The sequence below is a fragment of the Amphiura filiformis genome, chromosome 4 (genome assembly GCF_039555335.1).
Source record: "Amphiura filiformis chromosome 4, Afil_fr2py, whole genome shotgun sequence".
Taxonomy (NCBI): domain Eukaryota; kingdom Metazoa; phylum Echinodermata; class Ophiuroidea; order Amphilepidida; family Amphiuridae; genus Amphiura; species Amphiura filiformis.
This window is the reverse complement of record NC_092631.1, coordinates 20,111,987-20,134,558: the sequence shown is the minus strand read 5'-3', so window position 1 is coordinate 20,134,558 and position 22,572 is coordinate 20,111,987. Positions and strand designations below refer to the sequence as shown.

At 35.6% G+C, this 22,572-nt stretch overlaps 2 protein-coding genes across 2 annotated transcripts in view; both read left to right on the top strand.

The window, feature by feature from the left end:
* Window positions 1-11,021, top strand: part of LOC140150042 (uncharacterized) — a 29,117-nt gene extending 18,096 nt beyond the window's left edge. The window contains exons 23-37 of the mRNA XM_072172046.1: window positions 570-809; window positions 1,113-1,346; window positions 1,640-1,879; window positions 2,037-2,270; window positions 3,172-3,411; window positions 5,529-5,762; window positions 5,964-6,203; window positions 6,548-6,781; window positions 7,504-7,746; window positions 8,090-8,206; window positions 8,328-8,449; window positions 9,554-9,700; window positions 9,811-10,132; window positions 10,336-10,502; window positions 10,830-11,021. Coding sequence (XP_072028147.1) covers window positions 570-809; window positions 1,113-1,346; window positions 1,640-1,879; window positions 2,037-2,270; window positions 3,172-3,411; window positions 5,529-5,762; window positions 5,964-6,203; window positions 6,548-6,781; window positions 7,504-7,746; window positions 8,090-8,206; window positions 8,328-8,449; window positions 9,554-9,700; window positions 9,811-10,132; window positions 10,336-10,502; window positions 10,830-11,021 — 3,206 coding nt within the window. The remainder of the gene's footprint in view (window positions 1-569; window positions 810-1,112; window positions 1,347-1,639; window positions 1,880-2,036; window positions 2,271-3,171; window positions 3,412-5,528; window positions 5,763-5,963; window positions 6,204-6,547; window positions 6,782-7,503; window positions 7,747-8,089; window positions 8,207-8,327; window positions 8,450-9,553; window positions 9,701-9,810; window positions 10,133-10,335; window positions 10,503-10,829) is intronic.
* A 248-nt stretch (window positions 11,022-11,269) lies between these two features.
* LOC140150040 (uncharacterized) lies at window positions 11,270-15,091 on the top strand. The gene is made up of 4 exons (XM_072172045.1): window positions 11,270-11,355; window positions 12,002-12,276; window positions 12,505-12,571; window positions 13,141-15,091. The coding sequence occupies exons 1-4, from the start codon at window positions 11,270-11,272 to the stop codon at window positions 13,826-13,828; spliced, it is 1,116 nt and encodes a 371-aa protein (XP_072028146.1). The 3' UTR covers window positions 13,829-15,091.
* Window positions 15,092-22,572: the final 7,481 nt, after the last annotated feature.

Genomic DNA, 22,572 nt, shown 5'->3' with positions numbered 1-22,572 from the left:
TTTATTGCCAACAATGTGGAAAAAGAGACACATGTAAAAACGTAAAAAGCTTTAATTTTGTTGAAGGAGCAAAGTTTAACAAACCATAACCCCGCTTCTGGATATCGTTTGAAGTCAAATCGTCGGTCGCAACACATAGCGGCGTAGAGTGATTTTCCAAATTTTCCGTTTCACATAGTGGCGTATAGGTTTAGAGCTAGCTATTATCCTATAATAGTTATTCCTTGTTAACTATTAAAGATACAGTTTAATAGTTTGAACCTTAAACTTCAATTTCAAATGGAATCAGGCAGCTGAGAGATAACAGTGGAGGAGTATCGACTCTGTTACTAGTAGCATATCCTTCAAAAATGTTTTGCCCGGAGACGTATTTTGTTCTTCACGTACGCCACTATGTGTTGCGACCGACGAAATGATATACAATTTTTAAGTTTATGATGTTTATTTTTTAAACACGAAATAAAACAAAATTGACCGGGGGAGGAATTTACGGCTCATTCGCCGTGGACGGTCACATATAAAGCCTACATCTCCATGTCACAATCTAATATTTATCATTTTGAAATCAGATCCCGATATACCAACACTCTTCTGTCCAGATGACGTATATGAGTTGACGGAGAAAGACAAGCCAAAACAGGTCTTCTGGGATTTGCCAGAGCTTTTTGACTTTTCAGGAACAGCAACTTTAACCTACCGTAGCCACACACCTGGAATTGTATTTTACGAAGGATCGACGATGGTAGAATACGAAGCAACAGATTTCACGGGCAAGACTGGAAATTGCACGTTTACTGTGGAAGTTATAGGTAAATCTATTTTTACATATCACCCGTGAGCTTTCAACATATAATATTAAATTGTTGTGAAATCTCTAAAATAAAGCTTTTTCCCCAGTTACGAAAGAAACATTTTCAAATTGTTGAATAAAGATCGTGATTAATAATTTGAATCAAATTCGCAAAATGCTTAGATGGATTTAGGAATATCAAATCACACGAGAATCCGTCGTGTCCAGGGTAAAAATAAGCAAACATCCTAACAGGGAAGTAACGGTTTACATTTCTCTCATTATACATTATCATATACGTCCAAATGTTTCCTTTTCTCAGGTGTACAGATCATTTGCCCAAGGAACGTACACACAGTTACAGACTTTCGATCAGCTTATGGCAATGTAACTTGGAATGCCCCGGAAGTATTCGGTGGAGAAGGTTTGGCAGAGATCAATGTAACTGGCGAACTCTGGCAAGAGTTTCCAATCGGACATTCGCTATTGACATACGACGTATTTGACAGTGATGGCAAAGTTGTGACTAACTGTACGTTTGAAGTACAGGTGGAAGGTTAGTCCACCTAATCACCTAGAGCAAAATGCTTATTGCATATTTAAGAATTTCCGTACATTTTGAGCGTTTTATTTAAAGGCGTCCCCATAAATGTGTGCCGAAATCGCTTGCCCATCAGCGTGCCAAAAATACTTACCTTTCGACTTACCAACAATTTTACCCTACCATCATTGCTCATATTTATTACACAACCCTTAAACAATCATGGCAATTGTAAAATATCTTATTAGTTCTAGAAATAATACGCTTGTACCGTTTAAAGGTTTGTTTTTCATTTTTTTTTCAAATAGATACTGAAGCTCCTGTTATCATCTGTCCTGCTGATGTATTGGTACTTGTAGAGCTCCAATTCACCCCATCAGTCTATTGGAACATACCTTATGTCACAGACAACTCTGATGTAATTATTGTGATCACATCCACCTACAAATCCGGCGATATATTCCAAATTGGCTCAACCAATGTCACTTACAATGTGGAAGATGGATTTGGAAATACCAACGCATGTAGCTTCAACGTATTTGTTCAAGGTATGTAAATAAGCTTCCTCAAAATTGAGCTATTTTTTCTACTTCACATGATTTTCGCATTGACTTCAAATGGTATTAGCATTAATAAAGGTCCCATGGTAGAAACAAATATACACTTATATAAACTTACTGTCGCGGAATTATTTTATACCTACAGAGGTATCAATGGATTGTCCATCAGATTTCAACGTGACAACCAGTAGAGGCCTGGCATATGCAATTACTGTTATGTGGCCCCAGCCAGTCATCCATGGATATGCGGGTGAGCTAGACGTAATATCAACTCGACCGCTGAGAGATTCGTTTGTAATTGGGAAGCATGTTGTTACGTACACTGCGTCTGATGGAACGGAATTCAAAACCAAGTGCAATTTTTCTATAACTGTGTATGGTAAGTACATAAAGTACAGCAATTTCATGTTAATATTATTATTGACGCTGGGTAAAAAAGCCCTAAAAACAAAAACCAACAAACAAACACCAGTATTGTTTTTGAAGTAAAACACCACAGTACTTGTGCAAGAAACAATGCAATGGCGTTGGAACTACAAGCTGTCCCAGAATGATTTATACCGTGTTTGAAACAAAAATATATATAGTCAACAGTGTATCCAATTTTAATAAATGCAGTACAAAGACGTGACATTGATATCACTGAAATGGATGAAAACGGTGTGTGTTACAGTGCAAAGGCATCAGAACACGGATCCGTAGCACCATCGTCTACCGCACAGTGCAAAATATTGGAAAAATCCTACATTCTTTTATAGGAAATTTAGCACATATATAGAGCTTACAACGCTGAATAATTCTTGATATGGGATTAAGTGAAACATTTCAATATGACTTCAGATATTTAGGTTGAAAAACATAGTTTTTATGCGATTTTGACCACAAGGATTACCCAAAAATGTCATTTTTAGAGAGGATATAACTTCCTCAAGAATCCTTTGCAGCAAATTGTAATCTTCTCCGTTACGTAGCTGTGGGTTTGCTAATATACTGTGGACATAAATACATGCTGTGACACTAAGGACGAACATTCTCTATACTTTTATGACAAATCTATCTTTGCCGGCATTTCAAATGATGAAACTCACACACCGCAATACTTGTCTTCAAAACCGCTGCTAAATCGAGAATAGTATAAGGTCACTCAAGCGTAACAAATCCTTTATTCCATACAAGGATTGCTTCGTAACCTCATTGGATTACAATTTCAGTACGGTGTGTAAAAATTGGAAACAGAGTGCAGAAAAAAATAATGTACTTAATGTACTTCTATTTCACAGATGAGGAATGTCCAATTATTGTTTGTCCTGAAGACGTTATAGATTTAGTGGAGCCGCATGTCACACCAAAAGTCTCGTGGTCAACCCCATATGTCACAGACAATTCTGGTGTCATTAGAAGCATTGCATCAACATCAAAGCCTGGAGATGAATTTCAGATCGGCTCGACCAACGTATCATATACTGTACAAGACGCAGCGGGGAATATGAATGAATGTATCTTTCAAGTAATTGTTGAAGGCAAGTTCTTAAGGTTACACGAAGAAACGTATAAAAAACGTATAAAAGACGTATAAAGTTGTTCTCTAAAACCGCGTTTTCTCAGCAATCAAATATCGCAGTGAGTCAAATGTTGGTGCATAGATGTATCTTTACATTATTTTTGTGTGTTTATAAAAAATTTTAGAATCCGTTTGAAAATCCTTCGTTTAAATCATTTTTACGCACCATGTTCACAAGATCAAAAACACGTTCCATGCAGTTTTTTCAAATGTTCGCTCCGTATAAAACCACGCCGAGTGATTGTTTTCTCCTTTTTGTATTGTACTACAAATCGATTAAAGAAATAATGTTGCCATGGGGAAGAACCAAATACAGTACCGATCAAATTTAAAAAGCCCGTTTTGGGGAACATTTTCGAGAATCTTGTCTGAGAAAAAACTGTTTTGTGAAATTATCGATATCTTGATAACGGGGCGTTAATTTAGACATCTGAATACCTACATTATTTCTCAACATTCTGCCAATTGCTATTCCATTTGATTTTAACTCCAAATTGAAGCTAGTATTGCAAAAAACGAGGTTTTTCCTCCATCAGTTCGTTCAAAATTTCAGCGCCGACATGCGTGTTTATTCTAAGAGCCATTGTGCGGACGCGATTGTAATCAAGTAATTACATCAAATTATAGTTACATATCCGCTTCGAGAATAAGAAATTGCGTAAGCTGATGTATGGTCCAGTGGATAGAGCGTTGGACTGGGAATCTGTTACGAACAATTTTTGTGGGTTCGAGTCCCCATGTGGCTGAATTTTCTTTCCTTTTTCTCTCTTTTCTCATTTTTACTTCCTTTCTTTCCTCTTTTCTTTCTCTTTCTCTTTTCTTTTTTCATTTTTTTCATTTCTTTCTTTCTTTCTTCCTTTCTTTTTCTTTCTTACTTTCTTTTCTTTCTCTCTCTCTCTCTTTCTTTCTCTTTTTCACTATTTCTTTATTCTTTCTTGCTCCTTTCTTTTTAGTTTTATTTGATTGATTCGCTGACTGCAGTGAATCGTGATTGATTGTTTTTCACTTTATATAATTAAGAAATTTGTAGGCCTGCTAAGTCTGTCTTTTTGAATATTCTTCCCAAATTCGATTTGCAAATAATTGCTTTTTGATATTGTTGTTGATGTTATTGTTGTACCCTATTACATTGTAATCAGGGAATAGCAGCATTGATTTATTTCATCAAAGATATCAAGGCTATAAATTCAAAATCAACACATTTTCCAGGGCGTAGCTTGACGAAGTGCCCCAATCAATTTTAAAATTTATAAAATCCTTATGAAAATTGCCGAAAATGGCTTGTACCCTCCCCCGGCATCCGACCCGGCATGTCGCCCCTCATGTAACCCCCGCCCGCCCCCGACTCACGAGCTCCGGGCACGAGCTAAGCCAAGTTTCATGTCTTGACCGTCGGGATCAATATTCTATTGTAAGTAGGCCTACGTCCCAGTACGCTTGTTCATTTTCTGCATGGCTGTTTCTGTTATGAACTTACGCCCCTCTGAAATCAAGCGCATGTAAAAACTCTCGGCTAACCTTAATAAAACATTCAAAAAGATTTTATTCTTATGGAAGTGATCTGCCCCATCTGTTATTTAAAGAAATCTTAATAAAATAAATGTTTTTATCATGGTTGGATATAGTTGATTCGCTACCATGCAGGTCTAGATACTTGTTTCAGCTTTAATGTTTAAAAATTTTAATGCTTTGGTTCTCGCCCCTTCCCTGCTCAATTTCTGGAATTTGTCAGGTTCTTTTTTCAAACTTTTTCAAACTTTGGAATAGTTTAGGAAAACTTCATACATATAAATAAGTTTATTAGAGAACATGGATCACTTTTGTGGTACTCTAAGGGATTTATTCCTCAGAAAAGGGGGCCTCCTCCTTTCCTTGAGCGAAAACTACTAATAATGCTAATTTCACATTGCGGAAAAACCATTCCCCTCATCAATTCATGAAAATCCTTTGGACGAGAACCAAAACATTAATTGTATACGGACTTACAAACATTTTACCGAATTAAGTTCGGCCCCACACCAACCACTGTCAATTCAACAAATTCCACACTATTGTCCGCTTTTTATTACAATTTAGCCGTGAGAGTTATTTGTCCAAAGAACATAAACAGAACAACAGACTTCCGCTCAGCATTTGCCAATGTTACATGGGATGCCCCGGAAGTAATTGGTGGAAAGGGGTTAGTTGAAATGAACGTTGCCGGCGAGCTTTGGCAGCAGATTGCAATCGGCGATACAGCTATAACATACCATGTTTATGACACAGATGGAACTGTAGTGACTTATTGCACATTTGATATACATGTTGATGGTTAGTATTTGGCCAAAATAAGGTAAAGTAACGTCGATTTGATAACGAATATATTACGTAACTTTTAATATTGATGATTTGCCACTTCGTAGCAGCTGTTGGGCATTCCGATTCAACGCTAAAATCAACGTGAAACACAATTGTTATTTGAAACTAATCATCTAAATGCATCAAAAATTTTTATTTGATTTCGTTTCACAGATGTAGAGAAACCGGTTATTATCTGCCCTAAAGATGTACTGGTATTAGTAGAGCCAAATAACACACCTTCCGTGGCTTGGAACATGCCATACGTCAACGACAACTCTGGTGTAATCAGCTCAGTAATATCCTCATTGCAACCCGGTGATAGATTCCGGGTAGGTTCTACCAGTGTAAACTACACAGTTGAAGATGGATCTGGTAATATTGATGGATGTATATTTCAAGTTGTTGTCAAAGGCAAGTTCAGTTCTGAAACAAATATTTAAAAACTTCGAGTACAAACGGAAAGATTCCCGAGTCCATTTTTAGTTCCTAGCACATAAGTGTTAATTTAGAGCTTGTTCGGGACACTATTGTTACTGGAAGATTATTGAACAGTAGCTGATGCAAATCTAATCTTTGGTCAGCCTATGACATTCCCGCCCTTGATCAGAAAGATTAGTACAAGCAGTACACACATGCATTACGTCATGTAGTTATTCTGACACAAGATCAATCAAATCTGAATTGAGTTGAAATGTTCGATACAATCTTATTTTCTTAGAACGAGTTCGGTATTGTTCTGTTCCTTTTAAATTCAGTGGTAACAATCAAGTGTCCAGAAGATTTTACCGTAACGACAGATCCAGGTTTAGCGTACGCAAGTAAGGTTAGATGGCATCAACCAATAATTCACGGTTATGAGGGACGCCTCAACATCACGTCAAATCGACCACTTGAAGCCTCTTTTACCATCGGTGATCATATATTGATTTGGATGGCGTCGAGAGGGTCGACATTTTGCACTAATTGCAACTTCACGCTTTCTGTATGGGGTAAGCTTCTTAAAGCCTAAATATACGTTTTCCGTGAAATTCTAATTTTGTTATTCTTTATTCAAAATGTTGAAATAATATTAGTAATAACTGTCAGGAAGGGTTGCTGTCCATTTTAAGTTGAAATAACAGAGTAAAGTGAAAGGTTCCCCTACTGGTTATTTTGGCCATTTAACATGCAGTTCTATGGGAGGACATTATCATAATTTTTAAAATTATAATAATATGTCAAACTTTGCTCTGTTGACCTACAAAGACAACAAATTTGGCCAATTCCATTTAGGTGCAAGTTGGGACATAGTTTTAACATTACAAATATGCAAAAAAATTAGGTCTGAAAAAAATTAACCAATTTCATATTATAAAATCGTACAAGATGGCTTTAATTCATGCTGCACAATTCGGGATAAGGTTTATGCTATTATTGTTATCCACTTTGGCTCAAAATCTAGAGTTTTGTCAGTTAATGTATGTTATTCTACAATTGAAAAAAATTACTGTTGAATTCTTACCAGCAGGCATTGTTAAAAGCTGGATAATTTACAACGTTTGGCCACTTAACTGTTGGGGTTATCAATAGTGTATATACAGTAACTCATAGGATTGTATCCAACAGTTCAGCTTTTCATATTTTGATCCAATATTTAAACGGCGTTTTGGGAAACGATCGGCAGGTAAATTAAGTTATATGTTAATGTTGTACGTGTTTAATTTGAAACCAGACATAGAACCACCTTCAATCCAGTGTCCAGAAGATAAAAATATGCACGTGTACACTGGTAACACATCAACTCCAGTAAGATGGGAGTCAGCCGTAGCAACGGACAACTCTAGACAAGATGTGAGGATGATTGGTAGTCATTCATCTGATGACAGATTTCATCTTGGTTCTACACTAGTAGCATATTCTGTAATTGATGAAAGTGGTAACATGGCTACGTGCAAATTCAATGTTACGGTAACGGGTACGTGTTGTTGTTGTGTATGTGCTGTTATAAAGTACAATATCATTTCATGTTAATGGGTCAATATCACAGGAATAGGTAAACTCAGATCTGGGCGGGGCAATTTATATAGGGAAACAGTTTGATATTGTCTTGCAATAATCCGCATGAATGATTACAATGTTTTAAAATTAAACGTTTGTACGGTACATTAATTTTCAATCTTTTGAAATGAATAGCCATTTAGAATGTAATATTATCTAAATATCGAGTAAAATGATTTTATCTCATATGCACAAGAAAATATAACTGATGACGAAGTAGTTTCTTTCCTATGACACATTGGTTTGTTTGTTTTGTATAGCTTTATGTTCTGAAGAAATCACATATACGGAAAACACGGGAGAGCTAACATGGCAAGCGTCGAGGATAGGAGAAGTGGTAAATTCCAGTAGAAAATGTCCAATAGATTCGACAAATCGTAAGTAAATATCTGTAGTATGTCATTTGTAATCCTCGTAGAGCAACTACAATAGTGTTTTTTTTAATATTATTTGTGTTGCAAAAATGGATGCTTAATTTTGGCATGTTTTTATTTTCAGCTCATAAGGAAATTGCAACAAGGCAGTGTGTGGCACACGAAACTTTAGGCGCATCTTGGGATCATCTCAAATTTACTGACTGCGGCGACAAAGTTGAACTAAATTTTGCCAAATTATCAGATGTAAGTAATAATTTAGGTAAAATTTTAATCATTTTAATTCGTTTGAAATTTGTCTTTCTCCCAACTGTCGCTGTTTATGCTTGATGAATAGGTAATATTTTGTTTTAACTTATGATCATGTCATCCTTAGCATTCTTATAGTAGTTATATTACTCTAAGGTCCGTATGCACAAAAGAGTTAGACCAGGTCTAAAGTTAGACCGGGTCTAAGTGGAACCAGGAGAAAGGACATTTTCCTTTACATTTTTTTAAGTTATTTTGTATTATTTTTGAACTTTGCATTGAAGTCTTTAGAATTTGCTAGTTGGTCTTGTGTCACAACCTGGGGACCTTTGTGTTACATAGTAAAAATATTAAATAGTTCAAACATTTTACCTACACATCTCATTTGAAGTGGTTCATCCTCCTGAGCATTTTGACACCTTTCTTATGAAAATCGGTTAAAAAATGAGAGAGTGCGGGCAAAAACAATCACAAAGTAGGGAGGATGTAATCCCACCTCTTTTTTCATTTACAATCATTCTGAGCAAGTATTGGTCTTTTAAATGAACTTCTGTATTTTTTTACTTGGTTCAGATGTCTGGGAGTCCATTTAGACACTTTTTTTACTAGATTCAAATTTTTAATGGTGGTTTGAAATCAAATTTACGATATGAATCCCTCCCCCTAATCCTCCTCCCCCTAATCCTCAGTCACCCTTGGCACATTTCATGCCAAACGTCATAAGAAAATAAATAAAATATATTTTAAAACAGGATAAAAACATGAGTAATTTATAATAAATTAGCCTCAATTTAAGACCTAATTGAATCTTCTAAGTGAAGGAATACTCAAGAGACAGTGTTTTGAAATCCAAGCTGCACATCAAAATGTAACAAAGCCACCTTTTTGGGTACCCCAGTATATGACACAAGATCAGCTACTCTAAGAAGGAAATTCACCGAGAAAAAAGAACACCATTTTGGACAATGGAAAACGCCAAATCGTTGTACTAGGTACGTCTTTGCCTGAAGTTCTCCCATCACATTTTGTCTTATAAGGTGATTTTTCAATTTGTCATACTTTATAATAATTAGGTGCATTTATTTGTGTATATTTTTATAGGTTCCAATCGACTTGTTCAATATTGAGGAAGTGGCTTACGCTCTGGATTATTTGACTGCAGATACTCATTCAATAACGTCACATGATCTTACCAATATTGTAATTACAATGAGAAAGATCGTTACCTTGGATGCAACATTGCCGGAGGTAAGAGGTTCAGAAACCAAAAACAATATAAAACCGATTTAATATCTTGAAATAATTCAAAAACACCTGAAACACACATACTACATCTGTGACTTTATGTTTTTTTACAGATTCTGTTAGCTGTGATTAATACAACAAATCTCTTATTGTCATCAAAGTATTTGCGGCCGTGTCAAGGAAAAAATAGCACCGTAATGTCAACAGAAATGTTATTATCGATTATAAAATCGGTAGACCACCAAATGTCCGTATCATCCGAACAGGAAGCCGTTGCGAAATTCGATGACATTTATTTCACAAGACACGGTATTAAATTGGAAAATGCAGCGGATGGCTTCGTCAACATTAAGGCACAATTATCAGGCAACGCCAATGTTTATGTTTATGTCAGAGTAAAAGAGTCGTGTATCAAACACATTGGCAAAAGTAAAGGTAAGTTTACATATGAATGAAGTTATGAGGCATCGATTCATGATACAATGTATTTAGCCAAATTTATGCTGTTATTTTAGGTAGTTTAAAAGTTCAAAAGAACTAGCTTAGAATAAGACATCAGGATTATATCTTATAATACTAGACCAATTTGAGTCCAATATTTAAACAATGTTAGATAATTTTGTTTCTATTCATTTTAGCAAAGAAAAACGCGACATTAGTTGTCTACGGTGCAAATACAGGGCGACAAATGATAACAAACTCATTGAGGGAGCAAAGATTACTTATTGTCAGTCCGTTGGTGTCTATGGAACTTGAATATAACGAATGCCGAAATATAACTGTGGAAATACCATTTCAGAGAACGGTGAGGTCTTACACAAAATGAATATAACTATAACCAATTTCAATTTTATTTTTCATAATTGGAAATCTTATGCAAAAGCATGAAATATTAACCCGATCTATTTTCGAAAATGCTTATATTATTAATTTTACCACTCGTCTTAAAATGCCTATATTGAGCACTCAGTGGTTGAGCTATGGGTGGCCTACTCTGCTATCTATAAAGGAATAAGCTGCATATTCATAATAATCTCACTTATAATTCAAGCCTGACACTCTTTAAGGTGATATATTGACGTTGACAAAGGTACAAATCATATAGTTTAACATTGACTTCCAATTTTTTCAGCAGCTTCAGCAAGTCAAAGAGGTACGGAGACTTAAAAGTAAAGAAGTAAAATGTGTAGTAATGACGGAGAGCGACAACTTTAACGAAACAAGGACAAATGTATGCGAAACGGTAATACTAAAAGACGCTAGTATCACCTGTGAATGTGACAGGATTGGGGTATTTGTGGCAGTAATGGTAAGATACTTTTGATACTATTTAATATATCTTTAGATGGTGTTATGACACTTGAATTGTGCTTTTCATGAATGAGAAGACTATGAACTAGCACTTTCGGGCAGTTAGGAATTCCTTTGAGGTTATGAGCGAAAACAGATGACAAATGATGAAACAAGTATATTGGCTCATGTTTTAACACTTATCCTGACCTTGGATTTATACACGTTGGTATTCCAATCCACTCATCAGCTACTGTGTCAAATTATAACGTCGTGAGTATGATGATATCCTGGGCATTTTATAGCAAAGGGTCATTCTATGTTGCTATTATTGCGCTTTTCATCACCATCGTTGTGGTTTTAAGGAGGTAAGTATTGTTATTGCTACCTATTTTGTGTCACCATATATTAGGATTTTAATAGTTTCAGTTAATTCAAATCGTAAGGTATTTCTTATTTTATAAATAAAATATCATAAGAGTGTTTTTATTCATGATAAATAAAAACACTAATTATGCGTTTTTACCCCTAGTACATGTTGTACATGTCAAAGAACGTCATTAGTAATGATGAATGAAATTCACCCAAAATTATAACAACTGAGCATCTAATCTAATCTAATCTAATCTAATCTAATCTAATCTAATATAATCTAATGCAAATGTCTATAGACGCTTTGCATTACCTGTCGCCTTATCTATAGATGCCTTAGACCACTATCAACTGACAAACTATACATACTATAATTATGGTATAGGCTCTTGTATAGCGCCATCATTTTATTGATAGCTTAGGGACTGGTCTATTGACATGCTGGAGACAGGGCTGGAGGAACGCTCGACTGTTCAATAGCATTCATGCCCCCATAGATAATTTGGCGCGAGTTTTTAAAGAAAGGATCCCCAAAATTACATGATACGCGCGCACACTGAAATAATTGTATTTTCAGAAGTTACTTTATAATACCTAATCGTATCTGATTTTAGATTTGTGTCGTGTGAATTTTCATTTTAGTGCGATCATCACCAAGAAAATGCCAACAACAGATGAAAGTATTCGGTGCGTTTCCTTGGCATCTTTGCTTTGTCTTTACGTCTCATTTCTTGCTCTTGACCACGTTTCGAGTCTCCCATTCGGATGTGTCGCTTTTAAGGCATGTGTGCAGTATTTCACCATTGCTACCCTATTGTGGTCAGCCATAGAAGCACAAGTGATTTACTCATTGATAAGAAATGCAGATGACACTAATTGTCGATTCTGGTTACCAATTAGGTGCCTACTCGCTTGCTGTAAGTCCGTCTTGACTTAAATTACTATTTTGGTAACAAAAATGTTAAAAAATAAGACAAACATCGATCTGTAGTTGCGGCCATCAGCTGAAAGCAAATGATCATAGTTTACGTTCACGTCCACCGCAGCATAGATGAAATATACACTCGCATCGCTATTAAAATCGAAATAAATATCATAAAGAGAAAACAGCTGTAACTTTGTTTCATTCTTCTCCTTTTTAACAGTTGTCCCACTTTTATCTGTTGGATTAGCCTTGTGGTTAAGAATCGAGGAGTTGCAAGGGATCGAAAGGCAAGTAGCGGTCAAGCAGTTTTATATTGTAGATTGTGCACCACAAAGGCCCTACGCTGATTCCAAACCACCCCAGAGTCTCTCAAAATCACATATTTTCCATATTATTCCATACATAACTCTGAACGGAGGATCGCCTGGGTTGTGGTACCTTAATGCACGAAACTGCACCACACTACATTTTTTACTGTTTGCCACTGTTGTTATATTACACAATGGCTCCTGGAGCAAACCCAAAATCACTTAATTCAATGCACTATTACCACGTCGTGTAAATTTCGCCCAAAGTTGATTTAACCATGATCAATCCAAACTGTTGGGTACAAACATTACATTGAAAATGACACACACACAAATTTATACTTTAGTTGCTCATGGGTGAACCGATGTTGGATAAAATACCAAATGTTTTCGAAGAAGATTACTTGAAACGAAATCTGTTCAAGGCAATATGAGATGAACATACAATTATTTCAATACGAAACATATAGTCTCAAAAACATATATATAATTAAAATAAATTAATGAGAATAGTACTTATCGTAATTCCCTTCTTCTATCTAACATAGATGCGTGATAACGGAAGAAGTCCTTGGCTCTTTGACGCTGATTGTCCCAGCATGTCTCATTGTGTTTCATAACACGTTAATTTATCTTGTAATCGCTTATCGTCTGGTGCAATCTAGGCGGCTCTTTTTCACCAACAAGCTCCAGCGTTTTGTCTTTGCCGAAGCTATGTGTTTCTTCCTTACTGTGTTACTTATAATGACGTCAGCTTATTATTTCCTGCTTACGAGAGCAGCTGTCAACCAGATGGTGTTAAGCGCCTCTTCAATCGTTCTCGCCGTGTTCATCCTCGCCGTTACTTGTCTGCGTCATGCCCGCTCAGTTCGTAGGTCGAATACGTTTGATGTTCATCCAGATACACAAGATAACGAACAAAACGTAACCGTAAGAAGTAAAACCGTGCATTATGTCAGTCCATTTGCTGATGGTGTAGAAATGAATGACTTGACGCGGGAACACGGAGAAGGCAAGATTGTAGCGAACGATGATGCCAGCGATTCCGCCGTCAGCAACAAAGAAGCTGTCCTGGAATATTTGTGTCCCACTACTGACGGTGTCAAACTTAATGACTTAAAATCATCAAAGGAAGACAAAAACGAAGACCGAAAGGGTGAAGCAAAACATGATACTAACGATTCGACTGACAGTAACGACGCTGTGAAAGATGGAACCGCTGAAACGTCATTTTAACATAAGAAATAACAAATAAGAATCTGTTTGAAATAGTGGACGATATTCCAGGCAAATAGGTGAAAACAAGATTACTAGACATGTATCATGTATTATATACTGTATATTAAATACTATCAAAACATGAAGATTAAATATGTGTGATACAACTGAAGGACAAGACGGTCTCAAGATTTAAAAGAAACCCTGAGGGTTTATTTACTATATTGTGCAAATGAAACATTATACCCAGAATTTATCAATCATGTATAACCAAGTCTCTTGCAAAATGCCCTCATCAAAAAAGCGCGCCATGTTTTCAAACATCTTGAAGATTCTAATCTAAGAAGAAGGATTATAATACAGACATTTTCTTACTCGCAAGTTAAAACTCAAATTGCTGACACTTTGACAGCTAGTCAAAGTGGTTCGTGTATTTACATATTACAAATGCATGAAGATGTAATATCCATATTGCATACAAGAAGTAGGTCTAGTTGCAGTAGTAGTAGCAATAGCATCAGTAGTCTGGAAGTGCTTTAAGATGTAGTGTGAGGTAATTTTAATTTTACAATTTAAAAAAGCTTGGATATTATTCAATATTCAAATTGATGCTTTGTAAAAATGCCCCACTGTGGACAGCGGCAAAATCTTTCAGAGTTAGATATCGTAAGAAGTATAAAGTTAATGTACAGTACGTTATATATATTTTAAAGGCATTGTTAGACAATTTGTACTTGGAATAGATTTTAAACAAATTGTGGGCAAACCAAGAAGGAGGTTCAGCATTTTTGGCACTCATTCATAAGCTCCTTTTAAATTAAACGGTCTAAAAAGGCTTAGAAAATCAGTACGGAAATCTTAAATATGTTAATTGTTCTGCTCGCAATATATATCTAGGCCATTTAAAATTTCCCCTAAAAAAAAGAAGCTATTTTTGGCAGGCCGAGAGGGGTGATTAAACGGCAAGCCTACAGAGCCTAATATATTCTAGGTAAATCGAAAACATACTCATAAATAGTAATTAGTAAAATATTGACAGCTTTCTCCCATAGTATTGCAGTTATTGTTTGGCAGGTCCCAGCTATGTGAATAAAAACGCAAAAAGTGATGGTCAGAAACAATTCGAGTGAATTCTTGTTTAAATAGTATTCACGCCCACGTGGTGTCATCATCCTGAAGTCGTTCCAATGTTAACCACTATTGAAAGCCATTATATGCTTCTCTTAACCCTATCACGCCCAGGTACTACAAATTACTACATGATTATCCACTGCGCGTGCATGTATCAATTACCCCAATTGATATAATATATATACACGTTTCCGTAGGCCGGGCCAGCAAAAGACCCATGGCTACCGGTCGCCAACCTAGTGCTTGGCACGCGAGAGGTCTCGGGTTCGAATCCCGACCAAAGCAAACTTTATCATTCCAGGATAAGGTTAGAAAACGATACACAAGTCGTCACTTAGTATTTATCAACCTTAATCGAAAATGCTAAATAAGAGTGACGTGTTTCCTTTCTGTTATGTTCCAAAATTTGAGGAAAAATGAACTGATCTTTACATGTAGCCCTATAGAGATAGTGCCCTTTGAGGGCTCTATAACCCCCATTTTAGTAACAAAAATGTGATTTAAAAAACCGACCCGTGCTAATTTTCTAAAATTTTCAGAGTATGTAGTATGAACATGTAGAAATATAATCAAGCAGTTGCCCTACCTGCTCTTCTCCGAAAAAATAAAACACGAGTGCGAGCAAGACGTACATAGTCTCAGCATAATGGAAAATATCTTAACAGTTACGATCCAGATGACCATCCATGTCTTCATGGTCTATGGTCAGATACAGTATTTAAAGCGTAAGCGAGCAGAATTATTTGAAATCTCTAATTTCTTCTAATATTGATTTGGTTTGCCTAAATTAAAATATAATTGTACAAAAGTAAACTTTCCCAAAGAAAGAGACATACTTATTCTTTACATACCCTTTGTATACGCATGTTTTGGCCTTGATTAATCATTTTATTATTTCAACAGGCAGGAACTAACAAGGAGATGCGAATATCTGTTCTTGTTTCAATTACTGTGATATTGATCAAAGTATCACATTAACGGTGCGGTTTATTTATCTGATAAGACCAATAATGTGTTTGAATGTCCAAATCACTTTTCCTATTTATTCCTTTAATCATTCTCGACGGCGAAACTGATAAAATTGCTTCATAGTTTAAAGAAGTATGTTGTGACTCTAGCATTTTCTTTTTATGAAATTTTCAATAGATATCCATGACAAAAGCTTATTCCTAAAATTTCAGTTGATTCCGATTTTACGTCCCAGGCTTTACGTTTGCGAGTTATAGCTCTGTCACACTACGACGGACTGGCTTAACAAACATCACCGTATACAAAAAATATTTTATCCGTTGGAAAAATCCCCAGTCCGGCAGGAAATTAAATACTGACTTTGGTGACAAAATATCACGGGCCCTGCATACCCCCCGTTTCTTATACGGAAGACCGATCCGGTGTAGTGTGACACTAAGACGGTCTGGGTCAACGTACATCACCGAATGCAAAAATATGCTATCCGGTGGCGAAATCACCAGTTCGGAAGAATATTTTTTGGGGGGGAAGGCCTCACAGGAACATATTTGCAACGAACACGGGCCGAGTGCAACGAACAAAGAACGAACATGGACGAAAGGAGAGCGAACAAACTCCGGCAATATGCAGCACCATACGAACACACATCAGATAAATACCGAACAAAAATGCACAAAACTTGCCGACGGACTTTACGAACATCACCTAACACGAAACGCATTTGGTGGATGATAGCAGGACATAAAAAGAACATAAAACGATCATTGACGAACAACAACGGATTTACTAAAAAATACCATCCGTTTCTTGTACGGAAGACCTATTCGGTGTAGTGTGACAGGCGCATTATGCATGATTATTACACTGCTCCACTGTGTTATTTTGTTCTGTTAATCAGATTATACGAATTGATGATAATTGCCAAGCGAATGAATCTGCAAGGAATTGTTTGCATACACAATATGTAGCCACAGCTTCCCGGTGGGATAAAAATCTCAACATTTTTTGTTAGAAAGGTGGGGGATGAGGCTGTGCATCACGAAATACCCCTTAATAAAAAGGCCACATATCTCATAGTGAAAACTAACATTTTGAGGGAAAATATTTTATTTAACAGAAATGTGGCAATACCGTGTATCTGTAAATGTTTTTTTCAATATCGGTCTAAACAGTTAGGACGCTGGACAACCAGTCGCGCTAAAAGTCGATCGATACATGTTAAAATCAGCACAATTCAGAGATACACCTTTTGCTATGAAATTTATTTTCTCGGTCAAATATAAAGCAATATTTTTTTTCTTCAGTAATGTCAGTTAAAGACATAGTGCTTGGATATACATTTTTTTAAATCCTGGTGTTAAAATTCAAGCATCATATTTTGTCTTTTAATGTGATATTTTTGATTTTTATAGGCCTTTAGTTCGCCCGCGAGCTTTTTACGGAATTCATTTTTAGCGTCTCAAACTAATATAGTTTGCTAAAGAAAGATATTTCCCACCTCTGTAAAGCACATCGTGTGGGTCTATATATTATAGTTTTGTCAGAATTTCCGTTTTTATTTTACCCTTTTTCCTTCATGCTCCGAAAATGTCAAACTCAGTACTTTATCTCAAGAGCAACCAGCAGAAATAATCGATATTTCAATTGTTGTCAACCAGGTTCCTTTTCCATTGAAAACCAGGATTGCCTGACCAGCGATTTGGTAGCCCAAATCCCCAATTCTGGTAAATGAGGTGAATTTTGGAAATTTGCTCCCGTGATAGCCTGCAATTTCAATTTATAGGGGCTATGGATTCCATGATTATGAAAACCATTTTGTCTGTTTGTTTGTTTGTTTATTTACCTAGGATGAGGTCCATGGGAAAATTCACTGTCCAAACCTAGAAAAATTCGCGTGTTATTAGAGGGATTTTAATTTTCTGTCCCTCCTATCTCCAGGTGAATTTTGAATGACCCCCTCCCCCATCGCGGGTTGACATTTTCATTACACCCTTCAGACTTGCGTTCGGGTTTGTGTAGGCCTATTTGTCATAATTTAGCGCTATAGGACCTACTTTCTAAATGTATAGCTATAGCCGTGCTATATAAATATTATAAGGTACCAGTATGTAATATTATGTAGACCTATGGGGGTGGGGCGGGTACTCAACACATTTTAACCATGACTTACAATGCAAGGCTCATTGTTGCCATAAATGATTTTTCCTTTAGGTCATTATAATAGGTTGTTATAAACTTCCATGTTTAACCTTGTATTGATTTGGCTGCTTCATTATGACTTTCGGTGGGTTTAAGCAATTTCAAACAAACACAAACAAAAGGCACTATACCCAGTCACCTTCATGACAATTGAAACACTAGGTAATTTCTTTGCTATATTGAAGTTCTGGCAACACTGTATCCAGGCCGGGCACCCAGAGATATCGATCCACAATGCTAGTATTAGCCTAAGATTTCACGCGTGGATTTGAAAAATTTTCAGCTGGTAGTCAAAAATTATGGAATCAAAACGGAAATTCTGACAAAACTATGATATATCGCTCACGGTGATGTGCGTTAGAAAGTTGGGAAAAATCATTCTTTAGCGAACTATATTACTTTGAAAAGCTAAAGGTTGATCCAAAAAAGGCTCGCGGGCAGAGTTGAAGCCTATCAAAATCGAAAATCTTACACTAAATGACTGAATTTTACGACTAAGTTTAACACTAAGATTTGAAAAAAATACAGTATCAAGCATTACAGTTTTTCCCGACATTTACTGAAAAAATGAAAATTATTGCTTTTCATTTTGGCATTTGTTCATTTGAATACCAAATTCGATCGTTTGTATTGCCTTATTAAATGACTGAGTGAGCCTTGCAGAACAATAACAATCGGTTGTCCAGCGTCCTAACTGTAAACATAACGCTAGTATAATTGGAACGTGATTGTTCCATTGTTAGGTTCAAGGTCAGTTTGACAATGCAGAAATGTGCCTGATCAAATTGAAACTATACCAAAATCTTATCAAATTAATATCAGAAAAATGAAAGAGGAATTGTTCGCCTTATATTCATCACACGATTAGTTAAATCGGGAAATTACAGCCACTATAACTTTCTATAAAAACTGTACAGGTTTTTTTCGAGAGGTTTTAGTTCATTAGGAGTCATGCGATATTCATTATGAGTCTACTTAAAGCCATATTATAACATTTGATGAGAAGAACGCCCTCAAAAAAACTTTAGGTGCTGTAGTTTTGTCAAAACATCAGAAAATCATGAACGGCTAGTATACGAAATGAACCTCAATTTGACTCATCAGCAAACACAAAACGTTTGATAGAAAACCTTTAAATATCGGGTTAAACAAAGGGTATAAAACGTTCTAATAATATTCAGAAATCTTTTTTTGTTGAAAACTTGATGCAAAACTCTTTGACCGAATGTTACGTAAGTGTTGACAAAATATTTTTCAAAAATGTCCCCCCCCCCAAATGATTTTATAATAACATTTTGACAACGTTTTTAAAAATGTTGTTACAGTGTTTTACATATAAAACGTTTTTAAAACGTTTTATGACCGTTATATAACCCGACATTTAAATTGTATCAAAACGTTTTGAATAAAACCACAACGTGTTTATAACACGCTTATAACGTTTTTATAACATAGTTGTGTTTGCTGGGTCATTGTGTTTTTCGTAACTTTGCAAAACTCGCTACTCTATGTATCATAGATGGTGGAAAATAGTGAATGGGGCTTTATCTCTCCATGAGGGTGTCGACTGCAGACGACAAGTTCCAAATTATTAAAAAATTAAAAATTCAGAATTATATATTTTCATGACTATATTTGGAATCAGCATGTAAAATTAATTAAAATTAGTACAAACAAATCTAGTATTGGTCCAGTGGTTCTTCAAATTGCTCATGATATTTTGAGAAAAAATCTGAAAACTTATGGCTAGCACGTAAACTATAAAAACACAAATCAAAGCGCAATGTGAAGAGTATAGTTATATTTCGTTATGGTGGCTTATCATGTCAAAAGTCCTTTTATTGACTACAATTGTTTTTGTGAGCTTCCGCTGACGAAGTGATCTACTCCCTATTCCAGAAAAATACAGTGCTAAATTTGTTGGATTGAAAAAGTCACCCTGTTTTGCCAAATCTACTCAAGATATTGAATTCTTAGACTTGTGTGAAGTCTTAGAATTTTGTGATTACAATTGTAAGAAAAAAATTAACTTTTATTACCTACTAGCAGACAGTGCTTGTGAACTTGAGCAGCTGATTAAAAGAGTTAGAACGAAGAGTGAAACGTTTGGCCTTTTTCTAAGTGTAAGCAAAAACAAAAGTTAAGGTCATCAATTAACAAGAAGAGAACAATACTCATGCAGGAAACCAAGCAATTGAGGTTATTGAGCAGTTCAACTTCCTTGTATCCATGATTTCAAATCAAGGCGGATGCTCCACTGAGATCAGACGTCATAATGGCTAAAACATCAATGTGCACAATGCACAAGTTATGGAAGGACAGAAGCATCAGCAAGTCAACAACGATTTGTCTCCACTTTGATACATGCATGTGAAACATGGGTGACTATATAATGATGCAGATCACAGAAAGATTGAAGCGTTTGAGATGTGGTGCTGAAGAAAGCTTCTGTGCATCCCACGGACTGCCAAAAGGACAATGAGAGTGTTCGGCATGACATAGAGGAGAAAGACTGACTATTCAAGTCAGTGATGAAACAAAAGTTTCCGTATTTTGGGCATGTTAAAGGTGGGTAACCGGATTGACAATCTCGTCCCCCACTTTACCTCATCAAAATGCTGATTTTGGTATCAGATGGAAGCTCATATTTTTCTCATAAACATATTGAAATTTGGCGTTCCAAATCGGTATATTTCCGAGGAAATCATCAAAAAACTGCCGAAGTAGTCTCAAATATGGTATGCCACATTTGAGACTAATTAGGCAGTATTTTGTTGATATCTTTGGAAATACACTGAGTTGGAACTTCTCATTTTATGTTATACGTAAGTTTATATATATGCTGCAATATAAGGTGTAGAACTTTTATGTTATTCTGGTGATTATATTTATCTTCTTGCCTGTTTTCTTAGATTTTGATGTCATACTGAAATGAGTTTTACTGGGTTTTAAATTTTTTTTAATATTATATGTTCTTATGCTTTCATAATTTTGTAAATATACTGACTATTGTTTTAATAATGTTTTAATGATTGTACGTACTAATTTGTAAAGCTATTACTTTAATGTGTATATGCCACGGACATGTGGAAGAACAATGACTTTTATATTGAACATGTTTTACCGTGTATTAAATAAAGATATTATTATTATTATTATTATTATACTGGTATTGCAATTGAACACTTGTTTGACTAAAGTCATGTACGTTGACAAAACAATTGAAACACGTCTATGATAACTAAACTACTAAAAGTATGCGGTCCCAGCCGATTTGTGCTCCTTCGTCATTTGTTTGTGACGAAGGAGCAAAAATCGGCTGGGACCGAGACTAGGTCATGAACATCGGGTTTTGAACAGGCACTTTATCCGGGAACTTTGTCCCAATATGACACATTTTAGTTAAATTTATCAGTGACTCTGAGCTGTCAACGGTCAATCATGCAAGGCATCTAATTTGTGATCATTCCAGTCTAACCGCAAAGTGAAAGTTTTTAAGTTTTTAAGTGTTTTTTTTTAAAGTTAAAACTTTCGAGCCTACACAAAGGACCGCAAATTCCGCAGATAGTTGTTTACGCTGTGATTAATAGATTTGAAAACATTACGTTATCCGCCTTTATTGTCTTGTAATTGGTCGACGACAGCTAGCAAAACTGGTTAGATAGAGGGAATGCGGTCACTGAAAAGAAAATCTATTAGTTGGGCAAAAATAAGCTGAATGTTTATTGTATAAGCTAGAGTTTGCAACTATGCATGATGGGCAAGTGACTACGGAGAAGTTTAATATTAACTTTGCTTGTTCTTCATTCTCAGCATTTTGGGCATGTTAAAGGTGGGTAACCGGATTGACAATCTCGTCCCCAACTTTACCTCATCAAAATGCTGATTTTGGTATCATATGAAAGCTCATATTTTTCTCATAAACATATTGAAATTTGGCGTTCCAAATCGGTATATTTCCGAGGAAATCATCAAAAAACTGCCGAGGTAGTCTCAAATGTGGTATGCCACATTTGAGACTAATTGGGCAGTATTTTGTTGATATCTTTGGAAATACACTGAGTTGGAACTTCTCATTTTATGTTATACGTAAGTTTATATATATGCTGCAATATAAGGTGTAGAACTTTTATGTTATTCTGGTGATTATATTTATCTTCTTGCCTGTTTTCTTAGATTTTGATGTCATACTGAAATGAGTTTTACTGGGTTTAAAAATTTTTTTTTTAATATTATATGTTCTTATGCTTTCATAATTGTGTAAATATACTGACTATTGTTTTAATAATGTTTTAATGATTGTACGTACTAATTTGTAAAGCTATTACTTTAATGTGTATATGCCACGGACATGTGGAAGAACAATGACTTTTATATTGAACATGTTTTACCGTGTATTAAATAAAGATATTATTATTATTATTATTATTATTATACTGGTATTGCAATTGAACACTTGTTTG

Coding starts and splice junctions, on each gene's coding strand:
- LOC140150040 (XM_072172045.1), top strand. CDS start 11,270: ATGATATCCTGGGCATTTTATAGCAAAGGGTCATTCTATGTTGCTATT. Junction 11,356..12,001: donor ATCGTTGTGGTTTTAAGGAG/GTAAGTATTGTT, acceptor TTTTCATTTTAG/TGCGATCATCACCAAGAAAA. Junction 12,572..13,140: donor GAGTTGCAAGGGATCGAAAG/GCAAGTAGCGGT, acceptor TATCTAACATAG/ATGCGTGATAACGGAAGAAG.